The sequence below is a fragment of the Durio zibethinus genome, chromosome 9, assembly GCF_047325235.1.
Source record: "Durio zibethinus cultivar Kanyao isolate XHJ-2024 chromosome 9, ASM4732523v1, whole genome shotgun sequence".
In the NCBI taxonomy this organism is placed as follows: domain Eukaryota; kingdom Viridiplantae; phylum Streptophyta; class Magnoliopsida; order Malvales; family Malvaceae; genus Durio; species Durio zibethinus.
The window spans coordinates 6395453-6417319 of NC_143170.1; the positions used below are offsets into that span (position 1 = coordinate 6395453).

At 32.4% G+C, this 21867-nt stretch overlaps 1 protein-coding gene across 1 annotated transcript; it reads left to right on the plus strand.

Moving 5' to 3' along the window:
• The first annotated feature begins 5221 nt into the window (after nt 1–5221).
• LOC111316400 (BAHD acyltransferase DCR-like) lies at nt 5222–8051 on the plus strand. The gene is made up of 2 exons (XM_022918364.2): nt 5222–5777; nt 6999–8051. Exons 1-2 carry the CDS (start codon nt 5328–5330, stop codon nt 7878–7880), a joined length of 1332 nt encoding a protein of 443 aa, XP_022774099.2. The 5' UTR covers nt 5222–5327; the 3' UTR covers nt 7881–8051.
• The last annotated feature ends 13816 nt before the right edge of the window (nt 8052–21867 follow it).

The window sequence follows — 21867 nt, forward strand, 5'->3', positions numbered from 1 at the left end:
CTCTAATAATGATGAGGTTATTGTTGAATGACATTAGTGATTGTAGCAAAATACCTTTTTTTTTCAACTTACATGGTTTTTGTAGCTTTTGCCAATCTAATCTTTCTTTCTTCAATAGGTTTCTCTAGATGAGATATAAGTTTTTGAAGAGTTTGAATCATTTTTGGGTGATGAAAAAGATGATGAGACAAATATTATTATGCCATTTTCATTGTTGACCAAGGATGCAGTTGAGTCTTTACGATAGGACTGAGGTGATATTATTTTGGTTCCTATTGTTGTAAGATGTGTAATTTTAATTATCGTGGTTAAGGTTAATGGTGATCTAATAGTGAAAATTTTCAGCTTTGACATATTTATAGTTTTGTATTTCATTCATGGTTTCTTTCATAAATTGGGTGGACAACTTCATTATAGGTCAAGTTGTTTCATACTTAAGTGCTAAATTCTTGTCTTGTAGGATGTGGTAAGGAATGTGACAAGAATTGATGTTAGAGAATCACGAGCTCAAAATTTAAGGAATGAAATTCTCAACTTTGAAAAGTGAGTAATTATCAATAATTTTTTTGGAACATTGAAATGACAAGAGAAAAAGAATTGCAATGTAAGGAATGTTTAGTAGTTTTCTGCTTTTTAATTGTACTTAATTATGTTTGTTTTGTTTTTGTACATGCTAGAGTTACTAATTGGTCATGTGGACTTTACATGTCTCTAACAATAGTTGAAAGTAGGCTTGGAGGATTGATTACTAGAGCTTGAATAGCAATAATGTCTTTGGGACAAGAAGGTAGCAAAATATATTTTTCTATTTAATTTTAATGAATCAAACTTCCTAATAAATATTTTATTCTTTTTATTTTTTATTTTTTACATAATATCAATTGCATTTATCTTCTATTACATTCATGAATCAAATGTGCTTTAAATATTAAAAATTAAATCATTTTATAATTTATAAGCATGTTGAAAATAAAAGATATAACGAAGACTTTTTTGGGCCAAAATATTAAAAAATTTGTAGAAATATTATTGCTATTATATAATTTGTTATTTATATTATATTACATTTATCAATAATTATATTACAACAAATAGAGAGTTCCAAAATGAGGTTACTAATATGGAGGATTTTGGGATTGAGCTAAATAAAGTTGATTTAGAAAAAAAAAGCCATAGACGAAAGGAGTTTTTGTTATAGTGAGGACCAAAATGAGAGATTTAATAGAATATTGAAGATCTTTATGCACGTCGCTATATCGTTTCATTTTAGGCAAACACAATTGTTATTGTTAAAGGCATAGATTTTGTCAAGTGTGAGGTTATAGGTAAAAGCTTCATGTTTCATTAGATTTGAAAGATGATAGGGATGGCTGTTTCGGTTATGAGGAGTTGTGCTATTTAGTCATTGATTGAAACTTCATTACAAAAGTTCATATTTCTGTTTCTACTTGATTGCGATGTTGTTCTAAATGAATTTTTATTTTAGTCTTAATATAAATCTTAATAAATTTTAGAAATGTACACATTAATGTACTTAGATGTGTGCCTCTTTGAATCATATAACCTAAAATGGAAGATAGCCATGTAGAGTTGTCTACGAAAGCTTATGTAAAAAATGTAGAAGAATTCAAAATAAAGTTTATATGAAAAGATAGTCATTTAGAACTGTCTCTTTGAATCATCTTTCTTAGCTCTGCCTCTTTTTTGTGGGATGCAATGAGGCTCGATCTGACACTACCCAATGCATTTGAGCTCTTTTTGTACTATTCAGCAAGGGCAGTGACATTTTTCTCAGCCCTTAGCATATGCCCTATTGCAAGATAAGCGTAATGGAGGGCTCAACTACTGTTCTCCACGAGCTGAGGTGGAAACTTCTTTTAGACTGCAAGGAAAGACTTTAAACTTAGAAAAATAAAAACGAAAATAGTAAGAAGAAATCGAGTTGAGATTAGGAGATATCCATAAAGGGGCAAAAATACAATCTTGCAGAACCTCCTAACAACATTGAGGTTAGAGATGAGGTCATCTATTAGAGCAAACTCTAACCCCATGATTATTTTTTTCAAGCTAGGTCTCAGCACTCTAGCCTTGGGGTTCTTGAGAAGAGTGGGTAACACCTTCACTCGTGGTTTTTTGGCTATAGGGGGTGGCATTGGTGCTAACGTGGAGAATAAGTTATGGCTTACCTTAGCCTTTAATTTTTGACCTGGAGGAATGCAGGGTATGGCCATGCTGACTATTTTGTCTCCCCCACGCAATAGGGCCCTAAGTTGGATTATATTTTTTCTTTTCTTGGGCTTTGGGGCATGTTGGTATAAGGCAACATTAACATATTCTCCAGTTTTAGTCATATTTGCAAAATAGAGCTAACAGTTAGATGAAAAATCAACTCAAAATAGAACTCGATAAGGTTACCTTAAACCTACCTTATATTTTATGTTGTTTATTACTTTTGGGGAGGTCAATCCATGAGCATTTATAACGAGCTCCCCTTATGTGTAAAATCTAAAATTTTATCTCGATCTGATAGATCAAGGATGGAGAGGGCCACTGACGAGTTCACAAAAAAATTGAATGTACTTTTTATTTCTCAAGCCTCAACCTTTGGCTTACCATCTTTATTAGCCTTTAAGGCATAAGAAAAGTAGATTTTAATTCTTTATTGAGCTAGGGCAATCGACAAGAATCTTTTTATTTGATCGAGTGTAATATAAAACTACCTACTATCACTAAGATGTTTTTTAAGAGAAAAGAACTCTTTGAATAGAGAAAGAGAATGAAGAATATTTAAATGTTGACAAATAATGATAAATAGACTATGTATTGAGTAGAATTAATCGATATGGCTCTAATTTATCAGTGACTTGGTTTGAAAAATTCGATATTATTATACTGTACTCTTTTTTGAGGAAAAAAGTAGTACCCAAAGCTTGAACATGATGAGTTACACACATGTTAAGACAGTTTTCACAATTTGCTATGCCTTTTAGTTAACTTATCACATTTTTAGAGATCATGTCGAGGTCATAGGGAGTATATACAGGGACCTTGATGAGTTCATCCTACATTATATGACTCTTCTCCTTGCTATCATTTTTTTTTGATTGAGATACTCTTTTCTTCGAAACTTTCCTTATCATAAGCATCTGACTCTGGAGTGGGAAATGGATCCTGAGAAAGAACAGTAGATGAAAATAACTTGATCTCAAAGAAAGAGGGATGAGGTGAAACCCCTCAAGAGAAGACGAGATGTCAAAAAAAGTTGATTGAAGGAAAAAAGTAGAAATGACAGGAGATGGAGGAGATTGAACCTTAAAAAGAGGAATACTTGAAGAGGAAAGAAGATCAGCCATGAAAAATGGATCGATCTGAGAGACAAGGAAAATGGGTGAATTTCGAAGTTCGAAGTCGATTTAAGCACATAGCTTTTCAGTGCTCAAAATTGGCTTACCTCTTGTCCGAGCATTCTCTTCATTATGCCACTGCCCTTTCTTAAACATCAGATTAAACCAATAAGCCTTTTTCATATAGTTGTGCCCTTCAATAGTTGGAAGGATCAGTTCATCATCTAGCTGTTCTTACTGATCTCCTCTTAGCTCTACCTTGTAGCTCTTAGCCCCTCCAAAACTCACACTAGAAAACATGGTTAGAAATACATACCAAAATGAATGAAGAAAAAACTTGAAAGGCAAGAAAGTCATGAAAATAAAAATTTTTAGGTCGGATCGAGAGCAAAGAAAGTGAAAGATGAAAAACTGAAGCCTTATGAGTCCCTTTATATAGACGCGCTTTAGCCTAGAGAGATGGCACGTCATCGCCATTTGTTAGAGAGTGGGTAGGTAGATGTCTTTTCATCTCTTATTTTAAATCTCCCCATTCAAATGATCTCTTGGCTCATTTAATGCTATTAGACTGGCCCAACCGGACAAACCCCAAATCAGACCAGCCGAATCGGATGATTGTCAGAGGTAAACCAATAGCCCGATTCATTTTCAAGGTTTAAAACAAAGGCTCAAGCCTAAATTTTTGAAAGAAAATACAAGTCTTACCATGGCTATACGAGCTCCAGCAATAATCTCGAATTACCCCTAATAATTGTCACCTCGACAACCTTTAAATCAATTATGCACTTATCCCGAAACACATGCGTGATATTAGTTAATGGCCAAGTTGGACCATGACTCAAAGCTAGTTGTCATTTAGAATCGACCTCTTCCTACAACATCGGTCTTTGAAAAAATATGCAACCACTTACCCTATACCAGAGACATTGATAACAAATTTGGTGATTTGATACTTAGATCGCTTGATGAGGGAATAAAGTGTTGGAGGCATATAATAGTCAAAAGCCATAGTGGTCTTTTTCCTTATCTCAGTCTCTAGCAGATAATCAGGGGTATGCTAGTCATTTGTGTCAACCTGATATGTCAGGTCAGTCTAACATCTCCAGTGCCACCTCAGTTCAGTTCTGTCCTAATTATTTCTTTTTTGTCTCTCTCACCTTAGCTATAAATATGGAGACTCAGGCACCATAGAACTAGGTTCAACTAACTTATACCTTTTTTTTCTTCCTCCCTACTTTCTTACCTCCTTTTTGATCTGATCCTTACTGATTTACGTGTTGGAGTATAAACGCAATGAACACCTCTTGCCTTTGACTCTAATCGTTCCTCTCTTTTACTTTTAAAGGATTAATCTCAAGTTGGAGCTCAACACAAACACTTGTATGAGTCATTTCATTATGAGAAAATAGGATTATTTCATATCATTTTAATTGTTCAATACTTTATTTTATTATCATTTTAAATGTTATGATATTTTTATAAATTAATTTAATCAAATGTTAATAATAGACTCGGAGTGAAACCAGCATCTTGGCATGAAAAAATTAGAAGTTTAACTTTAGAAAGTTATTTGTATTTTTAAATTTACCATCATCGAGAATGCGAAGGGGATGCTAGGTGAAAGATTTTGCAGCTCAAGGTACAAGAGCTTTACAGCAAATAATGCTAACATTTTGATATAGAGAATAAATTTTGAGGTGTTTTTAATGTTGACACTTTTTTAGCCATGGCACAGAAAGTGAGCTAGCACCCAACTGCTTCCAAAACAGAAGAGGATACTTAGGCGTATTAATGGACGACAACTGTTCTCAATGAATCCCATTAATGCTTCCCCAACTATATCCAGTGTGTCTCTTCTTCTATAAGTATCCATACAGTCTAGTCCTCATTTTCTACCCAGCTCTTTGTAACTTTGAAAAAAAAAAATTCTCTTTCGTATAAGATTTTTATTTTTCTAAACAAAAAATAACAATAACCAAGGATATGGCAGCTGAAGCAGGGAAGAAGGAAGAGATGACGAAGGTAAAAATAACCAGCAAAAGCCATGTCAAGCCTGGCAAGATTGTAGGAAGAAAAGAATGTCAATTGGTCACATTTGATCTCCCATATCTGGCCTTCTATTATAACCAGAAGTTGTTGTTTTACAAGGGTGGGGAGTTCGAGGATAAGGTGGAAAAACTCAAGGATGGGCTCAGCGAGGTTTTGGAGGAGTTTTATCAGCTGGGAGGCAAGCTTGGAAAAGATGAGGAAGGGGTTTTCAGGGTGGACTATGACGATGATATGGACGGTGTTGAGGTGTTGGAAGCCATCGCCGAGGGGCTCAGCGTCGATGAACTTGCGGCTGATGAGGGCACAAGCTCTCTCAAGGACCTGATCCCTTACAATGGTGTCTTGAACTTGGAGGGCCTTCACAGGCCTCTGTTATCTGTGCAGGTAAACTAACAATTCTTTCAACTTTTTTGCGGCTTGTCCAATATTGCTAGGTGACAGCAGATTTGCCCATATATGCTTGTTTGATTTCCACGAGGGCTGATCTCTGTCCAAATTCCATTGAATCATTCTTTTTCCCCGCAGTTTTCTTGCAATTGAGCATTTATACTGCATCTAATTAGGTGATCATCCTGCATGCTCATTTCCATTTTAAGCAGACATGAACTCACATTGGGATAATCATTTTTTTATCCATAAGCAAGATTTTACAAATTACAATGGCTATTATATTAATTACCTAAAATATACTACTACACTAATTAATTCAGATATTTGCAGAAGAAGATAAATAATGAATGAATCAAGTTTGTTTGGCACAAAAATATGATAGATGTCATATTACATCTTGTTGTGTCACTCAAAAGCAGGTAGAACTGGCCCATGACCCTTCTGAATTTGTTGGAGTACCAGGCCCAAATGGAATAAAATTTAATGAAGTTACAGCTGTTTAATTTCACATATGCTTATTTCATAATCAAAACATTTTTGTTTAAAATATAGAGTAGGATTTCCCAGAATTTGAGATTGAACCAGTGGGAAGGAAAGGATCGCATTCCATTTCTCCTATCTCATATTTGTATCAAATCAATAAAAAAAAATATACTGCCATTTTCTGTGAGTAACTCGGATAAGCCTTGAATTCACAACCTTGCTGCCCTGAGTCGTGATCAAATAGTACTTTGCGTGAGAGGAAGAACTACTGAATATTGCTCTTTGCTCTTCTTGTCCATTAAAGTCAGATCCTGATTAAAGTAGCAGTTGCTGGGTCTAGCCTTTGCTCTAAATTTCTATCAGGTGATTAGACTCTTTTGTTTGTAATGCGAACCTATAAGCCTCCTGCATTTATTTTTTATAAGCACAACCTTCATCATCCTAATCTAACTTACCTGGTTGGTTTTCTCCGTTATCAAATATCAAACGACATAAGCCTAATAATAGCCCAATCTGAAGCATAACAAGAGAAGATATTTGTTGCACAATTTTCTGGACCTGGGACCGAAGCCAATATGCCATTCATTAATTCCTGTATTCACTTGTGTTGGCCCTATATCAACTTGTACTATTCAGTTTTTTCCTTTCATCGAACCTTTTTTTGGGAAATTGACTGTCGTCATCATCGTTTACTCTGGGTTCAATTTTTATATTGATGATTTTGTCCTATAGTTGACAAAGTTGAAAGACGGACTTGCAATGGGGTGCGCCTTCAACCACGCTATCCTCGACGGAACCTCCACGTGGCATTTTATGAGCTCGTGGGCCCAAATCTGTAGCGGGTCCAACTCCATCGTCCCACCATTTCTCGAACGGACCAAAGCCCGAAACACCCGTGTAAAGCTGGACCTCTCGCTCCCACCAAACCCAGTCGCTTCATGCAACGGTTATGCCAACCAAGGTCCACAACTCAGGGAGAAACTCTTCAGGTTTTCCGAAGCTGCCATTGACAAGATCAAGTCAAAAGTCAACTCTAACCCACCATCCGACGGCTCTAAACCATTCTCAACTTTTCAATCTCTGGCTGTCCATATTTGGCAGCATGTAACCCAAGCACGTGACCTTAAACCTGAAGACTATACAGTTTTCACTGTCTTTGCAGATTGTCGTAAAAGGGTTGATCCCCCCATGCCCGAAAGTTACTTCGGCAATCTAATTCAAGCCATCTTCACCGTCACTGCAGCAGGGTTATTGTTGGCCAACCCGCCGGAATTCGGAGCATCAATGGTACAAAAAGTTATTGAAGCGCACAATGCTGAGGCTATCGATGAACGCAACAAGGAGTGGGAGGCTGCACCGAAGATTTTCCAGTTCAAGGATGCTGGTGTCAACTGCGTGGCCGTTGGAAGCTCTCCAAGGTTTAAGGTCTACGATGTGGATTTTGGTTGGGGAAAGCCTGAAGGAGTGAGGAGTGGGTCCAACAACAGGTTTGATGGGATGGTGTATTTGTATCAAGGGAAGAGCGGTGGCAGGAGCATTGACGTGGAGATCACATTGGAAGCTGGAGCCCTGGAAAAGTTGGAGAAAGATAAGGAGTTTCTAATGGAAGTCTAGTTATAATATTTTGCGTGAATTAGCATCAATATTCTTATATATAAATGTTTTCGGTGATTTTAATTTTAATAGGGATTGATGTAAAAAAGAGGGTGCTATTTTCACATTTATTTTGATAAGAAGACAATTAATCGATAGAAATGTGAAAATAGTTGCACCTAATTTGAATAAGGTCAGTGTTAAAATTTGTAAAATGAAGGTATCATTATGCTATTGCTGCCAAACATTATGTTGCTACTTTTTTTTTTTTCTACGTGGGAAGAATGTTGAAGGCGAAGTTAGGGCAGTTGCTTGACTTGTTAGTTCGGTACGAGTTAGTTTTTGCTGAGGAAACAGTGGTCTCATTTGTGTTCGATGGACCTCTCCTGAAGCAATATATCGAACTCCGTTTTAGCGATTCAATTGGAGGAGTTGGACTTTGATGTATTTGAGCTTTTTCTTAATTTGTAGTAGTAGCAACAAGAATTCAAGACGTTAGTTGTCAGATCAAAACAGAAGGAATAAAATTCATGCACGTATGTGGCAAATCTCTTCAAAAAAGGGTACGGGTAAATAATAAATATGCTGAAAATTTTGGCTTTTTCAATTATCCAAAAAAATTGTCTTTTTCTCGGTTATTATTCGCACCGGATTAGGAGAAAAAATGAATTGGCAAAAATATGGCCAAGCCTACATAAATGGTTATCAATCTCCAGTACCGTATAAAGGCTCAGTTATCATTTACTAGATCTACCTGCATGCATGCTACAGCTGCCCCACTCGTTGCCAATGCACCATGTCCATGTGGGTGCATTGATAGTAGTCATTGTCATTCTTATCCACCTTACCTTTTAGGCGCAATGAGGAGGTGAAGAGGAAGAAACGAGTAAAATTTGGAGGGAAGAGGAGATTGACCGGTGGCTATCAACGTCAATCAACGACGATCGGTGTGGTGGAATATGACGTGATGATCATAAATAAAAATGGAGACCAAATTGATCCCAATGGAATATGAGAGACCAACGTTAAGTGGAAGAATAAAAATATAGTTACGCCTACATTTTACCTGCTTGGCAATTACGAGGACTGAATTAAGCAGTGCTGCCAAAAAATGGCACGTCGTATCTGTTTAGCTGATTGTGAAATCTCAAGTCTCAACCGTCCTTTTGTCGTACCTTTTTTTTTTTGGGTACGAAATTAGAACAAGCATTTCTCGCCCAAAATTAAAATTAGAATGTCTTGCACAACTGCATTGATTGTCGGATTGGAAGAGACGCAACATCAGGCAAAGGCTAGCTTATGCAATAATTGACCTTATTAAGCCGGCCATTTAAGACCACTGCCTAAAAGGATCGGGTGAAGGGAGGAGAGGTGACACATACATAACTGCCTCATCCACTTGTGCAACGATAGAGTCAGTTCTTGAACTAATTTTTCGCTATTATTTTCCTTTCAACCAATGGGAATCAAACAACAACAACAACATTTGGACACTACAAGAAAATGAAAGATTAGTGATAGTTTTATAGCTATGTTTTACTTACAAACGCAACTAGTTTTTGTGTTTTTATAAAACTTAAGGTATTTATTATCAAAACGTCACTAAATATTCAAAGTATTTTTACTTATAAATGTCACTCAAGACTTGATATTAACAGCGTTTATTGACTAAAACGCCTCGAATAATCTTGTTTTAAAATTTTGAGTGAATAGTAAAGACGTTTTTGATAGAAAACGGTTTGAATAATCCAGTTAAAAAAATTGATAGGGATTACTGAAGGCGTTTTTGGCAGACAATGCATTGAATAATTCTCTCATAAAAAATGTATGTGATTATTGAAGGCGTTTTCTGTAAGAAACGCATTTAATAATTCCACGAAAAACTTTCATAAGATTATTGAATGCGTTTTTAGTCAAAATTACCTTTAATAAATATTCTATCAAGATTTAAAGATCATACGGATGTTAACCATAAGGTGGAAGGTTCAATCCCTCCCTTTAGCTTTTTTTGAATTTTTACAGGGATTATTTGTAATGGATTATTCTAGGTATTTTCTGGGTAAAAACACCTTCACTAATCGATTTAAAAAATTTTGGAGAAAGAATATTAAAGGCGTTTTTAGCAGAAAAATACCCTTAATAATCCATAGAAAATTATACGAAATGGATTATAGAAAGTTCTTGAAAGCATTTTTGGTTGAAAACGTTTTTAATAATCCAATCAATAAATTTTTAGTTAGGATTATTAAAGGCGATTTTTGTTAGAAACACCTTCAATAATCCATACAAAAAAGTTGGAACGGATCCTTAAAGTTGTTTTTAGACTAAAATACCTTTAATATTCCATACAATAAATTTTTAGATGAGATTATTAAATGTGATTTTGGTCAAAAACGTATTCAATAATATTTTGTTAGGGATTATTCAAGACGTTTTCTTGCTAAAAATGCCTTCAGTATTCTCATCAAAAAAACTTTGGTGTAATTATATATGTGAAGTCAGTTGTTGGTTTATGCTCATAAAACAGTTGAAGTCAGTTGTAGGTTTATGCTCAAAAAATATTTAGTTTATATTTGTGATACTACGAATTATATTTTGAAATTTACATTATGAACATTATTGTATGTCAATAAATTGATCACATATTCGAATTTAAAATTGACAACGTTGTCATATTAATATACTTTTCTTAAATAATCGCACTCAATAGTATATTGAGTATACATAGTATATTCATATAAACAAATATATACCAATAATATTAAACCAATACCCCAATCTACAAACTTAAATTATCCATTTAACATGGCATGTTAAAAATATTATAACAATTTGTTCCTCATATATTTACATTCAACCAACAATATCTAACCTCAAGGTTTATCAATAAATGATAATACATACTCACACCATTCTTTACAAACTTTATCAAGTTCTTCTAACGTGAAGCTTTCTTTACTCTTCCCCTAAAAAAAAATATTAGAAGTAAATGTTAATAAACGAGAACATAATTTAGCTTTTTATTTTTTTGAAGATATAACGACTTTATGAAATTTATACTAACCTTGAATGGTGTGATCATAAAATCATATAAAACTATCTCTCGCATAAAACAAAGAACATAATATCCACATTCAGTATTTTTGGGTTGATGAGGTACCTGAAAATTAAATTGAGTGAGTTTAGGAAACATTTATCTACACAAACTTAGCATAAAAGAATAAATTTCATATTTACCGGTAATGACACTCATTTTTTCTTTGTCTTCTTATTGAATGCAGATATTACCCTCAATTGAAAAGAAAAAAAATTACTTAATACATAAATAAAATTACTTATGAAGAAACAGAAGATATATAAGATAATAACATGTAATACCTTTTTATAAAAGTTTAAATTTTGAGGTTAGGCATTGCCATTGGATTAGCTGAATTAAATAAGTATGACGTTAAAGATTTGATATCAATCACAATAAACACCCAATGACAAATGCAAAATAATAAGAATAATGTACTCAGATTAAATATCATATCAGATTCGAGTAAAGTTGGAATAATTATTTGTATGAATATAATTTACTGTGCATTATACGATAGCAAATAATAATTAGTCAATTTTTTCATGCAGTCAATCACATGATTAGCACGAAAAGCAACTATGCTATTTCGCTCACTAATGAAGTTGGGGTCAATGAATCTAAATCTGAGGATCAACTGTCTCACCTTGACCTCTTTATATAGTAAGTTGCACAATAACAATCAACAATACTTGTTAGTATTACATTGTAATACAGATTAATACATATTGAGTGTGGATAAGCTAACCTTATATAAGTAATAATATCAGCAGCTGATATTTCATCCAGTTTATAAAATTTTTAAACCCTATTCACACTAATGTAAGAAAATGATGGTTTATCAAATAACCCTTCCTTAGACTCAATGGTTATGCAGTTTTCTCTAGATAAATGATTGAGCGAATAATTAGATAACTCATCCATGGTAGCATGAGTAAGGGTCATACTTTGAGTCCTAACTCTTGCTATAATAAATAATGAAATATAAGTATTAAAACCAAATCAATAAATATAATACACAAATTAATATTAAACTTATAAATAAAATCATACTTCATGACTGTAGCGGAGGTTGGGTTCCCTGCCTGACTTGCAATGAAAGTTTGTCCTACGTGAACGATGCTATCTGACTGGCCTATAGGCATGCTATGCTGTATTGCTGCCAACATGGCCTTTAAAGCAGTGAGTCTTTACTATTACTCATTAAGGTGTTGCTCCTGATCATCAAGTCATTACTGTTGTTGCTTAATGATTGCTTCATATTGTGTATTTGTGATTTGTGAGCTTTTAGGTTGATTACTAAAAAACTTTTATGGCAACACAAATTTACCAACCCCATGAACTCAACCTAGTATTTTTTTAGCTCTTAATGCTAAAGATAAAGGCTCTTTACCATACTGGGTTACCAGTTCACCAGATTTAACTTTGACAACATAATCATCCTGAAAGATAATAATAAGATAGGCTATAATAATAAATCTATATAAGTTAGTATAGAGTTATACATACAACCCCAATGTCAATCATACATGATATTAAACAAACAGTTATACATACAATCTTTTTAGTCATTTCTTTGATTACTTTATCTGTAAAAAATCCATCATTCTATAGATGTCCTTATTTCCAGACATCCTATCTAAAAATTTTGGTACCAGAGCTCATTGATTCCTATTAAATTACCGTAATATAAGAATCAAAATCTATGAAATGAATGTTCATAAATATTTATTAATGAATATAAAACAAGTGTGCAAATACTTATAAGCTCATACTTCACATTTGCATATCCCTTTCTCGCTGTCCGATGGTGATATATTTGTTTAGCCCGAGTGTTTCATTAGTTTTCTTTGATTTTCTACAAAAGAAAAAAATTACATCAATCACATATGACTATATCGAATATATTGCATAAAATCTTATAAACAAATTTTTTGGTAATGGGTTTGCATACTGAGAAATCTTCTGATAGTCGATTTCGAACAAAAAGTTTTTCAATATTTAACACTTATTACATCTGCATATGACATAGATGGAACAACCAATACATCACCTTGATCAGCCAACGGTAAATATATTAGGTTATCAATCTGCTTTTAAAGTCTCTGAATACTTTTCCAGTAGATTGAAACACGATCTTTTTACAGTCAATTGGGACATCGAACCATTCTTAAATAATTTAACACAATTAGTATGAACACATTGAATTTCAATTAAATGATCATTTAACAAATTTTATGAAATAGTTGAATAAACATACCACAATCGACTGCTATATACCATCATTTAGATCATCAGGAACTCATCGTTAATTGGTGTATGTAATTGAAATGCTACTATAGACGATGGCACCAATATGAGTAGCCAACTTAGCAGCTTTTTTAGACACAGACTGCCCACTTTGATTGAAGTCAACGTGAATTTTTGTGTCATTTACTCTAATTTGTTTATTTCGTTCCCTTCTTTTTTTTTTTTTGGCCTACAAGTGTGTCTTATGCATATTTAGTAGAAGGAGAATTATATTGTTCGAAGTTTATAATACCTACGATTTTGATCATAATTATATGAAATACATTAAATTAATGTCTAAATTCAACACTATACACAATTAAATATAACTAATACCATACTATGTATAGAAACACCATTCAGCAAACCAATCAGCAATGTGTTCAGAAACATCATTCAACAAACTATTCAGAAATACCATTCAGCAAACCATTCAATATACCATTCAGTGTACCATTCAGCATACTAATATCATACAATACCATTCAGTATACCATTTAGCATACTAATATCATACAATATTATTCAACAATACCATTCAACAAATCATTTAGCGATACTATTTAGCAAACCATTCAGCATACCAATATTATACAATACCATTCAACAAAATAATATCATATAATACCATTCAACAAACCAATCGGTAATGTGTTAAAAAACACCATTCAACAAACCATTTAGAAACACCATTCAACAAACTATTTAGCAAACCATTCAATATACCAATATCATACAATACCATTCAACAAAACAATATCACACAATACCATTAAGCAAACCATAATATTTAAAGAAAACTACTCAAAAATAGCATACATGCATGAAAGGTGCTTGGATGACTATGGTTACAGTGAAATGAATAAAAATATCTATGCATATGTAAATAGTAAGGAATAAAAAATAATATCTCTATCGAGTAATATAAATAATACTATAAACAAGAAAAAAATAAAGACATATTGGTAAACAAAGAGGTACGCACCGTTGAGTTGTTGAAGGTCAGTGGCGACAATAAAGATAAAGAAACCAAAAGTTTAATAGAAATGTGTTTATGGATTTGGTTTGGTTGTTAATGCAACTTTTAATCATTCTCTGTACTAGCAGTTGTGATTCTGATGTTCAAGATAAGGGAATGAATATAAAATTATTAGTGAAGGTATTTTTTTTATTAGTAAAGGTATTTTTTTTAGAAAAAAAATACCTTCAATAATCCCCTTAAAATTTTACTAGGAGATTATTGGAGGCATTTTTTTACTAAAAGATACCTCTAATAATCCCCAAAAAATTTTTTTAAAAAATTATTAAAGGTATTTTTCCTCAAAAAATACCTTCGATAATTCAATATAAGAATTATTGAAGGCTTTTTTAGTAGAAAATTACCTTCACTGATATTCTTGTGATAAGAATAGAGGTAATTATTGAAGGCGTATTATGCAAAAAATGCTTTCAATAAATTTTTTCAAAAAATTAGAGCAAATTAGTGAAGGTATTTTTTTTGGAAGAAACGCCTTCAATAATCTTTTTAAAATTATTAAAGGTGTTTTATAGTAAAAGACGCCTTTAATAATCTCAAATATTTTTTCAAAGAAAATTATTAGAGGCGTTTCCCTTAAAAAAACACTTTCAATAATTTTTGTACTGAATTATAGAAGGTGTTTTCTTGAAGAAAAACACCTTTAATAATTTTCTTTGAAAATTTTTTTTGGGATTATTAAAGGCGTATTTTGCAAAAAATGCCTTCAATAAATTATTTTAAAAAATTAGAATGAATTAGTGAAGGCATTTTTTTAGAATAAACGCCTTCAATAATGTCTTTAAAATTTTAGTAGTAGAATATTGAAGGTATTTTTTACTAAAAGACACCCTGAATAATCCCAACCGTATAATTTTTAAAAAGAAATTATTAAAGGTGTTTTGTTCTAAAAAAATACTTTCATTAATTCTATACAAAAATTATTGAATGCGTATAATGCAAAAAATACATTCAATAAATTTCTTCAAAAATTAGAATGAATTAGTGAATGTATTTTTCTAGAATAAACACCTTCAATAATCTCCTTAAAATTTTAGTAGTAAAATATTGAAGGCGTTTTCTACTAGAAGACACCTTTAATAATCTCAAACAATTTTTAAAAGTAAATTATTGAATGCATTTTTTCTCAAAAAATACCTTCAAGAATTCTACACAAAAATTATTGAAGGCGTATAATGCCAAAAACGTCTTCAATAAATTTTTTCAAAAATTAGAATGAATTAGTGAAGACGTTTTCCTAAAATAAATACCTTCAATAACCCTTTAAAATTTTATTAATATAATATTGAAGACATTTTCTACTAAAAGACGCCTTTAATAATTCTATAAACAAATTATTGAAGGCATATAATGTAAAAAATACCTTCAATAATTTTCTCTTATAAATTAGAGTGAATTATTAAAGGTATTTTTAGTAGAAAATTACCTTCACTGATATTCACTGATAAAAATGGAAGAAATTATTGAAGGCATTTAATGTAAAAAATGCCTTCAATAAATACACCATAAAAATTAAAGAAAATTAGTGAATGCATTTTTGGGCATAAATGCCTTTAATAATCCCTTTAAAATTTTACTATGAGAATGTTGTAGGCGTCTATAATAAACACAAAAAATATTTAAGAGAAAAGTATTGAAAGCGTTTTTCTTAGTAACCCTTTAATAATCCGATCTAATTAAACTTAGTGCATCCAATCACTAACTTCAAGCTTTATCTTCATTATTCTACTATTTCTTTTTCTAGACCAACTACAATTTACTTTTCCTTTCTTTCAGCTTTTAGTATTCGAGCTTTATCTTTTAGAACCATATTTTGACTATTCATTAGTTATTTACTTTTGCTTGTACTTCATTATACTATTCTTTCAGCTTTTACAATTCGTGATATTCTTTTTGGTTTAAAAATTTTCTTTAAAACCCATATTCCCCAAATACCCATTTGGAACCCATCATCCATTTCCTTTTTCCTTTCATTTTTTTTTCATTTTTTGAGATTTTTCTGAACTTGTTTTACCTTATTTCAACCTCAACTACAAATATTTTAGAGTATTGTTTAGGTTAGCAGTAGAGTTTTGAATACTTTATATCTGGTTGCTAAGAAAATGCTTCACAACAATAAGTTCTGGTCTTCTATAAGTATTGGTTTTGTTATTATCTTTTGTTTAAAACATAGTAAACTTAAGTATTTTACATGTTCATTTTTATATAAGTTATTTATATACATTTGGTCTGATAATGTAGCAAGTACTAAATGGATAAGAGTTGGATGCAAAAATCAAGATTAAGTTAAAAGTACAAAGATAGAGTGAAAATTTTTTTTAATTTTGCATTTGAGAATACAAGTGAAGATAATATGATATTATGCCTATGTGTGAAGTGTGTTAATATTGATTGGCAAATGCGTGAAGTTGTTTTCAAACATTTAATTTATATTGGATTTATCTCGGGATATGTTAATTGGTATTTCTATGGAGAGTCTATACCGTCAAGGTCTTCCATTAGAGTTCTTTCAACTTTAAGGGCTCCCCAATACTAACATGATCTTTTTATAGCAAATGACATTGAAGGCATATTGTGAGATACTTTTAACATTCATAACCAATATTTTCATAATTCGTCTCCTCAAAATGATGGATTTAATCAGTCTAATATTGAAATGAATGAATTTGGTGAACTTGGGATAGGTGTAAGTGACCAACAACTTAGAGAATAAGCATAAAAGTTTTATAGGTTGCTTGAGGATATGAATGAAGAGCTTTATAAGAGATCGAAGCATTTAAAGTTATCTTTCTGTGTTCATTTTTTCACTTGAAATGCTTATATGGATGGATGGTAAACTCTATGATTTTATTATTATAGTTTATGAAAAAAATGTTTTCTTTTGCAAAAATCCTTGAATCTTACAAGTAATAAAAAAAGATGATCAAGGATTTAGGTCTCGGATATAAGAAAAGTCATAGTTGTCCTAACGACTGCATGTTGTATTAGAGTGATAAAAAATTAAGAATCTTATTATTTGTATGGTATTTCTTATTGGGTGGGCAAAAACCTCGATGGAAGGTTGAATAAGGATAGTGATAAGTCTATGTCAAAAAGAAGCCTGTTAAGGTTTTACGCTATTTTCCATTAATACCAAGACTTTAATGACTCTTCATGTCATTCAAACAGCAGATTCAATGAGGTGGTATCATGAGAAGTGGACGGATGATGGATCATTAAGATATTCTATAGATTTTTTGACGTGATAATCATTTCATTCTAGATTTTTAGACTTTGCATTTGATTATCGAAATGTTATGCTTAGACTAGCATCTGATGGATTTAACCCATTTAAAATGATGAGTACTTCTTATAGTACTTGGCTAGTTGTATTTATTCCTTACAATTTACTACCATGGATTACTATGAAGTAACAATCATTTATCTTGTCTATGATAATTCCTGGGAAAAAAAGGTTTGGGTAATGATATAGACATCTACTTACAACCTCTTATTAAAGAGTTAAATCAATTATGAGAAAGAGTTGAGACCAATGATACATCAAAAACTAAGAAGTTCAATATGCATTGTAGACACTCATTTTGGTTCGAGCCCAACTAAACCTATGTTAAGCCAAGCCCGATTAGGCTCATCTTCATCTAGGCCTAACTAGGCCCATTTTGGTTGAGCCCATTTTGGTCAGGTCTATTATGGCCCATTTTGGTCCAAGTAGATGCTTTCATTATTGTTATTATTATTATTACTATTTTTCTTTATTATTATTATTATTATTATTATTACTACTACTACTACTACTACTACTACTATTACTATTATTATCTTTATTTATTTATTGCTTCATTTTCTATTCTTTTTCTTTTTTTTTTACTTTCTTTTGATTCAACCTGCACAAAAAAATCAAGATCAGAATCCTCTTGATCAACGCAGAATCAAATTAATATAACTGCTAAAATTTTGGCCCTAAAATCTGGTCTGGATAGAATACAATCCCAGAAATTAAGCTTGGGATTGATTCTATTTTGCCCTAAAATCTGGTCTGGATAGAATACAATCCCAGAAATTAAGCTTGGAATTGATTCTATTCATTTTTTGAATTGATCTTAAGCTGCCTATAAATTAGACTAATTTTACAAAACAAGAACACATAGAGAGACACACAAAAAATAGAAAAATAATCCCAGAAATTAAGCTTGGGATTGATTCTATTCATTTTTTGAATTGATCTTAAGCTGCCTATAAATTAGACTAATTTTACAAAACAAGAACACATAAAGAGACACACAAAAAATAGAAAAAAAATTGTTAGAGAGGTTTTGGGAAAAATCTAGCAGTAAGGGCTTCTAGGATTTGAAAATTGAAATTTTGGGTTTGATTTGGAGTTCTTATGGGATTTTAGGTTTCTTGAGGTGATTTTAAAGTTGTAAGAGGTTCAAGAAAGGTTTAGGATGATCTAGGAATTTTTTGAATTTTTTTAGATTTTTTTGGGTTTTTCTAGGTTTTCTAAAGAACTTTGAATTTTTCGATTGAATTTTTCAATGAAGATTGAAATTTTTGGTGAGATTCTAGCAAAGTTTCTAGAATCTGATAGGTTTTCCAGAAATTGATGAGTTTTCTAGTTTTCGATTGAACATTTCGATAGGCTCTAAGGAGATTTTTAGAAAGAAAGAGGAGCGTATGGGGTTAGAGAGAGAGAGGCTTTGGGGTTTCTAAGGAAAAAACGCTGAAGGGTACCTTATATACTACCTTAACATGATATCATTTTGGTAAGCCAGGATCCGCACCAACCTGCGTCCTGATTCGACCTAATCGTAGGTTTTTTTTTTTCTTTTTTCCATTTTATTTTTATTTTTTGATTTATTTTATTTCATTTTTTACCCTTTTTTCATTATTTTCTATTTAAAAAAAAAGAAAAAAAAGAGAGAAGAGAAGGAAAGATTATTTCTGTAATCTTTGTTTTAAAAAAAATGGTCCAAAAAAAAGAGAAGTGAAAATTTTTTTTTTCTTACTCGGTAAAGTATAAAAATGTGCAAAGCCTGGATAATTCGAAATCAAACTAATACCATCCATCGGATGAGCGTTTTAGAGGTGCTACAACCTTTCTCATGCGTAATCAACTGTCGAATCTAATCTCTATTTTAAAGATCAATTTCAACTAGGTGGCCAATCGCACCTAATCAAAAATATTGGTGACGATTCTTTTTCATTCTAAGTCTAGTGGTAGGTCTACAGATCTATACGTTATGACAGCTTGACAATTCTATTAGGGACTTATTAGAGAGTCAAGCCAATAAAAGATTTCTTATTATCCAGGCCTTGTCTAACAAATTTGAAATTACCTCTTTTCATGGCTTATATTTACTTTATTATTGTTTATTTGTCTGCCCTACTATTCATTACTTATATTTGCTAAAATGTCTACTTATTACACCTGTCATTCATTTGTATGTGCATAACATAAGCCCTCCACCTGGGCTATACCTTTAGAAGGGAGTGAAGTACCTATGCCCTCGTGAGATTTCATGTCTCCGCATAGGCCTGCGAAACGCTCCCACTCAGATTGAACCATTTTCGCTTAAAGCCTATGATGAGTGAGGATTGGGGTACCTTACTAGTTTGTAATGGACCGTGATGATGTAGGGAACAATTTGAGAACCTTTTAAAAATGGCCTAAACCACATATAATTGACTCTAGAAGTCCAACCGTAGATAGAGCCTTATGTTCCACCATCTATAGATAATCTAAAATTCTAGGTCATGTTGTTATCTTAACTGTTATGTTTTCCCTATGTTTTCCCTATATTGAAATTACTAACCAATTTTTCTATCTTCTTTTATTTCTTTTTGCACACATTCATGAACATGTTCACAGATTACATAGTATTTTTACCCTAAAACTATTTCAACAAAAGTCCTCATGGATTCCATAGAACGTCAGGTTTGCACCTCATCTATGCTGTTCAAATGTGATTCTTCCATAGAGGTGAAGATTAAATAAAAAAAGAGATAGCTAAAAGAAAGAGATTGTTTGCCACTTAGTCATGTCCCTACACTATCAAGAGAAGTGCACCTACTCCTCAAGTACAATAACTTGAAAAGCCTATCAGACACATAGAATGGTATGACCCTTTCAAGGCAGGAGGCTTTTTGTGAGAAGTTTGGACATATAGCATATCTCTTATCAGTAGAGGTTGACTACTCACTTATTAGGGTGATGGTATAATTTTGGGATCCCTCATACCGATGTTTCATCTTTAATAAGGTCGATCTAGTACCGATAATTGAAGAGTACTAAACTCTAATGGGTATACATCTATTGTATCCAAATAAAATATACATGAAGAAACACAAATCAGGGAGTCATAGGAAGTTGAGTCAAATGCTAAGGGTGGAAAATGAGACTATAGATTCATACATTCGAGAGAAAGGTGATCACAAAGGTATTCCGTGGGGGTTCCTCCAGGATTTCATTATTAAGCATCCAGATGATGACCAGTGAATGAATGTATTTGCTCTAGCCATATATGGGTTAGTCATTTTCTCCAAGGTCTTAGGACATGTTAAGATAGAAATGATGGATTTATTTGAGTAGATTGAAAGAGGTTGTAACCCTTCACCAGTTATTTTGACAGAAATTATCATATTTCTAAATTTTTATAGGTAGATGGACAAAGCACGTTTCATGGGTTGTATACCCTTATTATATGTATGGATAAAAAGTCATTTTGAATGCAAGAAAAGTGCCTTTACCAAACTTTATCTCCACACACAGAGTTCGATTAGAAAAATATGTCAAAGCACTTGGCTAGAGGCAAGAACTTAAAAAGAGTGCAAATATTTACTACAAGGACTCATAGCTAGTCAGGTAAGATGGTTAGCTCCATGGATGGGTAGAAAACCTATGCTATGCCAACGTAAAAATGAGATAAGGGTCTCACTTCTAGGCCTATGGGGGTTAACAAGTTATGTCCCATTAATGGTAAGGAGGCAACATAGAGTTGAACAATTTATTCTTACGACCTGTAAGCTCAGTCAGTTTAACTGCTTATATGGAGAGCTCAAAACCTTTTAAAAGATTGATAACATGATTAAAGCCTAGAAGAAGCCCAAGAGAGTAAGCCCAAGACCATTCACTGATCGAGTTACTTAAGAGTATTTGGTTTAGAAAAATAAGAGAGGTCAGGAGATTGTATTTGGACCTCAGGATCATCATTTACCAGTGGGTCAAGAGTCTGATAAACAACTTTTAAAATTAGAGCATGAGATGGAGAAGGAAAAACTGAGACAAGAAGTCTTGAAGCTATAGGAAGAAAAGAACCAATGGCAAAACAAAGCAAAAACACTAGAAGTCCAAGCCCATAGAATTTTCAAAGAATATAGCAAGGCCCATAAAGTTGTTAGAAAATGAGAAGATGCCCTAAAAGAGCTGAAAGAGTTACAACAGGAGCATAAGAGGTTGTACATATAGGTACAAGCTAAAAAAATAAACAATACTAAGTTGGCTTATGAAAATGAAGAGTTAAAAGAAGAGCGCAACCACATATAAAATACTTTCATAGAGGTTAAGCAAGAGAACTAATAGCTTGCACATCATATTCTGACTCTGACAT